This window comes from Oratosquilla oratoria, chromosome 7, assembly GCF_046742065.1.
Source record: "Oratosquilla oratoria isolate Oo_2021 chromosome 7, ASM4674206v1, whole genome shotgun sequence".
Lineage (NCBI taxonomy): Eukaryota > Metazoa > Arthropoda > Malacostraca > Stomatopoda > Squillidae > Oratosquilla > Oratosquilla oratoria.
Window position 1 is genome coordinate 10055181 of NC_134783.1, and position 9019 is coordinate 10064199.

General features: G+C 39.8%; 2 protein-coding genes across 2 annotated transcripts; both read right to left on the minus strand.

Annotated features, from left to right (window-relative positions):
* Positions 1-756, minus strand: LOC143026741 (uncharacterized). The gene has a single exon (XM_076187510.1). It carries the CDS (start codon positions 754-756, stop codon positions 1-3), a length of 756 nt encoding a protein of 251 aa, XP_076043625.1.
* A 5070-nt stretch (positions 757-5826) lies between these two features.
* Positions 5827-7210, minus strand: LOC143026742 (uncharacterized). The gene is made up of 4 exons (XM_076187512.1): positions 7122-7210; positions 6453-6652; positions 6055-6320; positions 5827-5973 (listed from the first exon to the last, which is right to left on the minus strand). Exons 1-4 carry the CDS (start codon positions 7208-7210, stop codon positions 5827-5829), a joined length of 702 nt encoding a protein of 233 aa, XP_076043627.1.
* Positions 7211-9019: the final 1809 nt, after the last annotated feature.

Consider the following 9019-nt stretch of genomic DNA (forward strand, 5'->3'; position numbering starts at 1 on the left):
TCACAGAGCCTCAGGGATGACGAGCCGCACACATCCCTGATCATAGGTATAGGTGACTAGGCCACGGGACACTGCCAGTCTGTCTCGTACACCGTAGAAGGGCCGCAGGCAGGCGGGCTCCCGTGATCTGTGGGGCTCCCAGTCGCCGCTGCTCACTCTTAACACCAGTGACTGGTAGGTGTGGTCCTCAAGGGCCGTTTGCAGCACCATCTCTTCGTCGATGGTGGCGCACCCACTCAGGTCAAGGGCGGCTACAGTAGCTGCTGACATGGCTGCGGCGATAGCGACGTCTTGTTCTTCATCCATATCGTCCGGATTAAACTTGGCCACGGGATACCTGGATAAGAAGTTGGCTGCCACGTTGTGTTTCCCCGGCAGAAAGCGCATGGTGAACCTGTACTGCAGGGTCTGCTTCTTCAAACGAAACAGCCGTGGGTTGGTGATGTCCTTGAGGGCCTTGTCGCCAAAGAGCCTAACTAGGGGCCGGTGGTCTGTGGCGATAACCAGGTTGGGGCACCCCAGGAGGAAAAGCCGGGCTTTACGCAGGCACCACGCTACCGCCAAAGCTTCCCCCTCCACCGGTGCATATCCCGACTCGGCCGGGGTAAGGTGCCGGCTTCCGCATAATGCCAGGCGCCAGCCTCCCTTGCAGCAGTGTGGAGCAGTGGCTGGCGGGCATGAGCAGTACTGCTGCATCACCACGAACCCGATGCCGTCCTTGCACCAGTCCGTGATGGCGATGGTAGGTCGGGTCATGTCGTAGTATGCTAACCCCTGTTTGGCTAGCTGACAGATGATCTCTTTGGCTTGTGTGAATCTATTCTGGAGACATACACATACATGTATATATGTATATACAAATATTCATACACACATATGTCTCTATATAAATATGTACACACGCACACATACATGCATGTATACGAGTGCGTAATTACACAACGCAATCTGCCCAAATCGTTCTTGTCCATCGGGTGCCATGACCTCCGCTGGCCGGAGGAGTTCAATTGGGGCAGAACGACAGCGGACCGAGGCCCCCTACCCCCACCCTTGCCGTGAGGATGACCAGGAAGGAACCCACCCAAACCCAGGAGAAACCCAAAAGGACCCAAAGGAACCCACCTGAACCCAGTAGAAACCCACCCGAACCCAGGAGAAAAACCCAAAGGACTCAAAGGAACTCACCCGAACCCAGGAAAAACCCCTTCTGAACACAGGAGAAACCCTAAAGGACCCAAAGGAACCCACCCGAACACAGGAGAAACCCACCAGAACCCAGGAGAAACCCCAAAGAACCAAAAGGAACCCCCAATATCAACCCTGGTTCTCACAAAGAAACCAAACCCTATGAGACCCCCGACCCTCGAACCCCCCGGAAGCAAAGGAACCCGAAAGAAACTCCGCCCCACCAAAGAATCTGACCACAAAGGAAATCCCAGTTCCACAAAAAATGAACCCGTAGCCCCTCCCCAAAAAAACCCTCGAACTCAGGAGAACCTCCAAGGAAATCCCTGTCACCAAAATAAACCCTCGGGCACAAAAGAACCTCTAACCACTTAAGGAATTGCTTAGGGTATCTTAATTCTGGCCCACTGTTAAAAACATTTCTGATTTCGTCATCAATAAATTCAGGACCACAAATTCGAAAAGCTCTTAGAAACATTGAAGAAAAGACTGTACGTTTAATATTCTTTGGATGAGAATAATAATAATGGATATATGAACTTACAGTAAAACATGAACTCATCAACAATAGTATTGAAATTAAAAAAGGATGCATTTATAAAATTCCTTGCAAAATGTGTAATCAATTTTACATAGGTCAAATTGCCAAACCCTTAAACATTAGAATTGAACAACACAAGAAAAATGTTAGGGATGGCAATAATTCTAGTGGAATATTCAAGCATATCGAATTAAATAATCATCCAATTGATTGGGGTAATGCCCAGGCAATCTATCATACCAACAACATAACAGCAAGAAACTTAATAGAGTGTAGTTTGATTCATACCACCAGTGATCAAAATACCAACCTACACAAGGGGTTATATAAACTTGATAATTTTATTTGTCAAGAAATTAGTAAGGTAATATCAGGTAAAATGTAACCCAGCGACTATGACCTAATGTCGCCCGACAATCATTAGTGGAAGCATTGACCATGGCGACTGCGACCTGATGTCGCCCCACCATCATTGACATTGACCTTCCGCCCTCCAGGGGGTAATTGTCCGCTACCCTTATTCAAACTGTCCTTGTTCCTTTTTTTCATGTACATATTATCTATGCATTTCTATTACTATGTACTTGTTGGACTGAAGATGTAATATACGAAAGCGCTCTGCTTCGTTAGTTTCTTTTTTCCAAGTGGTCTACTTTGCATAAGTGAACACACGTACCCGTGTTCTTATTAGCATATATATCTATATATATATATATATATATATATATATATATATATATATATATATATATTCACCTTGAAAATGTCTGAATAGACGAAAGCGCTCGGTCTCATCTCTTTCATTTTCCCTGTGGTTTGTCTGCATATATATATATATATATATATACATATATAAGTGACAAACACATTGTGATCCTCAATAAGAAACTTTTTAGGTTATGTAATAACAGCATTTGGACTAAGTTTGCTTCTTCTGATAATGTCGTCAATCTTTCTAGCACAGTACTTTCAAAATCACAATTAGAAGTGTTAGGTCTTGGTTTGAATTTTGCTTTAAAACCGGAAAAACACAATGCTATGGACTTCCTGGTAGGTTTTGATAAGTTCTTGTCCCATAATAATTATGATAAAGACCTATTATGTCTCAAAGGCGTGCTCTTGAACAGCATTTCAGATTGTTTCAAGGACAACAATGGTCTACCCAAACGTTACCAAATGGGTATAGAAGAATTAAAAAAACTAAGTAACATAATTATCACCAAGGCAGATAAAGGGGGTAAAGTAGTTGTTTTAGACCTAGACTCGTATGTTGAAAAAGCTATGGAGCTTCCCCCCCAACAAAATACATACGAGAAACTCACCAAAAACCCCTTAAAAGACATGGCTGCCCCTTTTAATAAGCAAGTTCGTAAGATCACCACTAGTGAACAAGTGTCCAAACTTAAAGTTTTTACTCCCAAGCTCCCTTATTTTTATGGCCTCCCCAAGTTACATAAAGAGGGTACCCCATTAAGGCCCATTATTTCCAACAGGGGTTCTTGTTCCAGCAAACTCTCTAAATGGCTTGCGGGTTTATTATCACCATTTGTGGGCAAATTTTCCAATTCCCATCTGAAACATTCAGAAGATTTCATCCAGAAAATAAAGGAGATTAATACAGTAGGCCGTCGCTTATTAAGTCTTGATATTATCTCTTTATTTACTAACTTTTGTGTTTATGATGTTTTGTCCTTTCTAGAAACTAAGCTACAACCATTCCAAGACAAATTCCCCCTTCCGGTTTCCAAAATCATTGCTCTTGTACGCACCTGCGTGTCATCTAATGTCTTTTCCTTTCAAAATCGGTTTTTCAGGCAAAAGTTTGGTTGTAGCATGGGTTCGAATCTTTCTCCTGTTCTGGCTAATCTTTACATGGAATACTTTGAGAGTGTTCTTCTTCCAACAATTAAACCCCCAGGTATGATTTGGTTAAGATACGTTGATGATATTTTCACTCTTTGGGATGAGAGTTGGGGTCCCTTTGATATTTTTCTAGGTAAACTTAATAATTTAACAACCAACATCAAGTTCAAAGTGGAATGGGAAAAAGATGACAAAATCCCCTTTTTAGACATCTTAATCATGAAGAATGGGAATAAGCTTGCCTCTACTGTTTTTAGAAAGAACACTCATTCAGGTAGTTACCTCCATTTCTTCAGTCATCACCCAGATCACATTAAAAGGAGTGTAGCTTCGGGACTTTTTCTCCGAGCCTTTAGGATTTGTAGCCCCCAATTTTTAGAACACGAATTAACTTCCATCAAGTCCCAATTAACAAAATTAGCCTACCCTCATTGGTTTCTGGATAAAGCCCTTAGTCAAGCCAGAGCAAGTTTTTTCAAACACCCTTCCACTAAGTTAAAGAAAGAGAGACAAAATCCCCTAGTCATCCCCTTCTCAGAGTCCATCAGTCAATTGTCCAAGTTTCTTCCCAAAGAGAAAGTAAATTTAATTCATAACTACCCTAATACTATTAATAAAAAAGTTGTTAATGTTCACCAGAGGTTGAAGGAAGAACATATCCCAGGTGTTTACTCCCTTCCATGTAAAGATTGTAACCTTTCATACATTGGCCAGACGGGAAGAGACCTACCGACAAGATTAAATGAACACAAAAGGTCGATTAGATATGGCCAAATAAATTCAGCAGTGTTTCAACACGTTGATAAATTTAATCACCGGATGGACTGGGAGAAATCTGATCTCATTTATAAATCAGGGTGTGGGTTCAGAAGGAAAATGGTGGAATCAACATTAATTGATTATCTGCCCACGATGAATATTTCCAAGGGTCAATGGACCCCAGACATCATTTCAGGACTATTCATCACCAAAAATATTGTCAACAAGCTTCCTCCCCCTCCCCCTGACCCGACCTCGTGTCAGCCTCAGGTCAACTAGGGTTGGGGCAGTGATGTTCTGTATTTTCTCATGTTCCCTTTCTTTTGTAAGAGGTTGCTACTTAAGATAGCCTCCTCCCTGCCACTTTGTACTACTGAAGAGGATTGCAGGTAGCAATCGAAATATATAGTTCCGCTTACGGCACTTTTTCTTTCGTCCGACTGTGGTGTTAGTTGTGATATATATATATATATATATATATATATGTATATATATATATATATATATATATATATATATATATATATTGGAAAATTGTAAACACCAGACTCAATTGAAGGGTTTATTTGCCCGACGTTTCGAATACCGTCCAGGAATCGTCTTCAGGGGGTATAATAGTTACAAGATTGTGAACTCAAATATAAATCGTCAAAGTGGTAAACCTGGGAAAGGTTCACACTCTGAATCACATGTACTAACCAAACCTCTTTACAATATTAAGTACACTACAATTGAAATGAAATATTGGTACCAATTAGAATAAAATAGAATAAAATATACAAATAGAATATAATAAGTTATATGGCTGTGAACATAAAATATGTGTATCAAAAAACATCAATACGTAACACAAACGCATAAATACCAGAACATAGGACAAAGACGCAAATGGAGGTGGACTAAATTAAAATCAGACAAATAAAAACCAAACAAAATAATAAGTTAAATGGCTGTGAACATAAAACATGTGTGGCAAAAAAGCATTATTAAGTAATACAAACATAAAAAAACACCAGAATATAGTCCAAAGATGCAAATGGAGGTGGAACAAGTGTCCACAATGAAGGATGTGGGAACAGGAGGAAAAGGTCTCAAGACAAAAAGACTAAATTACAAACAGACAAGTAAAAAAGATACAAAGAAGATAAAAAGAAAGAACAGAAGAGAAAAAAGGAAGTAGAATGAAATTGGAAAAAGGAAGACAAAAGTCAGGGAAGGGGAGCTGAAAAGGTGCACTGGGAGACCGCCTTCGATTAAGAGGTCTGACAAAAGCCACTTGGGAACAAATGTCAGATCGTAAAGAAGTAGGCAGAAACTGGAAAAACAGAAGGAATTAGACTGCGTTACTCCTCGTTCTTAGATAAATAGGATTGAGATCAATGCACATGTTTATGCAGTTCATGTTAGTTTCCCATGCTTCCATGAATATTCTTTTCTTTTTGTTATTTTCTTTGTGTAGCGTTGTCACTTCATCCCAATCAATCCTGTGCTGGTGTTTCGTAGTGTGTTTGTACTCTTGTGGCTAATTTCTTTTGTGTTTCTCCTACGTATTCCGTGTCACAATCCGTGCAGCCTATGCGGTAAGCTACACTGGCCAGTTGTGTATGTTCTTCAGTGTCTTTGACCTTGGTGAGATTTCGGTGCAAGGTACCGAGGGGTTTATGTGTCACTTGTACTCAATTATCTCGTAAGACTCTGGCAGTAACCTTAGATGTTCCTTTGATATATGGGATTGTGACTCTGGGTGTCATGTGTGGTCTTTGTTCTGGGGTGTCGGTGCGTCGTGCCTTTGTCCATTTTCGTATAGTTCTGCTGGGATAACCGTTATTCTGGAGGACTTGTAAAAGATGTTTCCTTTCAGCCTTCATGGATTCCACAGAAAAACAGACTTTGTCTGCTCTTTTCCATAAAGTCCTGATCACACTCCTCTTGTGGCGATCTGGATGGTAGTTATCAAAGTCCAACAGTCTATCTGTGTGTGGGGGCTTTCTATAAACACTTGTACTAAGGGTGTCACCTTCGCGCTTGACGCAGACGTCCAGGAACGGCAGTTGGAAATCTTTCTCCAGTTCCATTGAAAATTGAATGGCCGGTTCGATACTACTGATGTGACTGAAGAAAGGTTCTACATCCTTGCTGTCCAAAATGCCGAACCCATCATCGACGTATCTAGTCCACAATTTAAGCGAAGAAGGTGCAGCACTTAGAAGTTGAGCTTCTAGTCGTTGCATTACCACTTCAGCCACCACAACTGAAATGGGCGATCCCATAGGAGTGCCCTTACGTTGGTGATAGGTGTAATTCCTGAACCGGAAGTATGTGGAGTCAAGGCACAGGGTGTTCTGACAAGGAAAGTTTCTGATTAGCCAAGAATCCCCGGTTCTCCTCCATGGCTGATTTCTGCGCACTTTTTGCCAATTCTCGTGGGATGGACGTAAGCATGGATTGGGCATCGAAGGAAACCAACACATATCCCCTCCTTAGGTTAAGTCCATTGATTCTTTCGATAAAGTCAATTGAATTCTGAAGCATTTGTGGTGAGTTGGTCACTAGAGGTCTGAGAAGTTTAGCCAGGTACGAAGCAAGATTGTAAGTCGGTGAATCTCTAAAAGCCACTTTGGGTCGGAGGGAAATATTTTCTTTGTGGACTTTTGATAACCCATAGAACTTAGGGAGGGTGGAATCTCCTGGTCTTATTTTCTTCCACTCGTCTTCATTTATAACCCGTTTTTACCTGAGTTCTTTCAGCTCTCGTTCGATTTAGGCCTGTAACCTCTTGGTGGGTTCTTGAGGTAAGATGGTGTAAGTCTGGGTATCTTGAAGCAACGCCAGAGCATTCTGGTCATAGTCTTCCTTGTTCATAACGACGGTCGACCTCCCTGTGTCGCTAGTTAAAACAATAATTGAGCGATCTCTGCGTAGTTCCGCTAAGGCTTTGGTTTCTTCAGTGGTCTATTTGGTACCAATATTTCATTTCAATTGTAGTGTATTTAATATTGTAAAGAGGTTTGCTTTGTACATGTGATTTAAAGTGTGAACCTTTCCCAGGTTCACCACTTTGACGATTTATATTTGAGTTCACAATCTTGTAACTATTATACCCCCTGAAGACGATTCCTGGACGATAATCGAAACGTCGGGCAAATAAACCCTTCAATTGAGTCTGGTGTTTACAACTTTCCAATATGGATCCCAGATTCCAAATCTTCACGTAATATATATATATATATATATATATATATATATGTATATATATGTATATATATGTGTATATATATATATGTATATATATGTATATACATATATATATATATATGTATATATATGTATATACATATATATATACATATATATATTCATATATATATATATATATATATATCAAGGATTACTATTACACAGGACGTGCGCTCCCAGATCCCTGGGTCCGCTAGCGGAGGCCATTGCTTTCTTTGTAACCTAACATTTTATATTGGACAAATATATCAAAACTAGAAACCTAACATTGTATATGGGACAAATATATCAATTATTGACTTATTCAATGCGGTTTAAGTTAATATAAACTTTTATAGTGAAATAAGAAGCTATTTTTAAGGCCCTGTTATGCTTTGAAACGCCAATTTTAGCCGAACTTAACAGGTATTGTTGTATGAGGTTATAGGACACAAGGGTTGGCGATTTCTCTTTCTTTTTAAAAAATAAGAAAAATCTATATTTTTTTTAATCAGATTTATTTGATTTAAATAGATTTTTTTTTATAGATTTTAAATATTATGGGATTGCTATCTGATATGCGATCTGATTGCTAAAGGACATTTTTAGAATATCAATATAAGGAGCAGTGTTATATAGACTTGCCACAAGTATACAAGGAATGGTATAAGCCTACATGTATATATCACTGTGCAGCCCATAACAAGTTTCAACAAGATTCTTGTTGAAACTTGTTCTAGGTAAGCAGCTTATTACTGAGTCAGTTGCTGCTTTGGAATCAACCAGGAAGGATGTCTTATGGACCTGGCAGAGTGGTTCCTTCAGGCAGAAAAAAATGATCCTGTCTGGAATTATTTTGAAAAACTACCAACAACTTCTGGCAAAGGGTACCGAGCTAAATCCAAAGACTTCAGCCAGGAACTACAGGGCATCGTGTCAAGATTAAAATCTCAGAGATAAATGCCAAGGTCAGCCACAGCATACAGAAGAAGAAATTGATGACCCAGGTAAATAATTTTACTTATATTGTGTGCATTTCTCCCTTTTCATACGCAACTATATAAATTTGGTGAACAATGGAGAGCATGTGCAATAAAAATGTGAAGGCCTAAAGAGATGATACTTCAACTTCATTACTTCTAAATTTGGGTAATGATCATATCACTGTAATATACTGTATCCACTCAACTTTGGGGCCTAGATGATTGTTATTCATTTCATTCAACATTGTGTAATATATTTCATAGGTTCCATTGGAATTCATCCCACATGGGATTCAGCCCAAAGGGATTTAGCCTAACCTAACCCAACTAACCCATTATTTTTAGTGAATTTAAAAGTGAACTGAATCCTGTGTAGGCTGAATTCCAAGCCCACCTATTTCATATCCTGTTAATTATTTTGAAATAATTTAGTGGCTTGTGTGAATATGATCATTATCTAAAATAAATAACT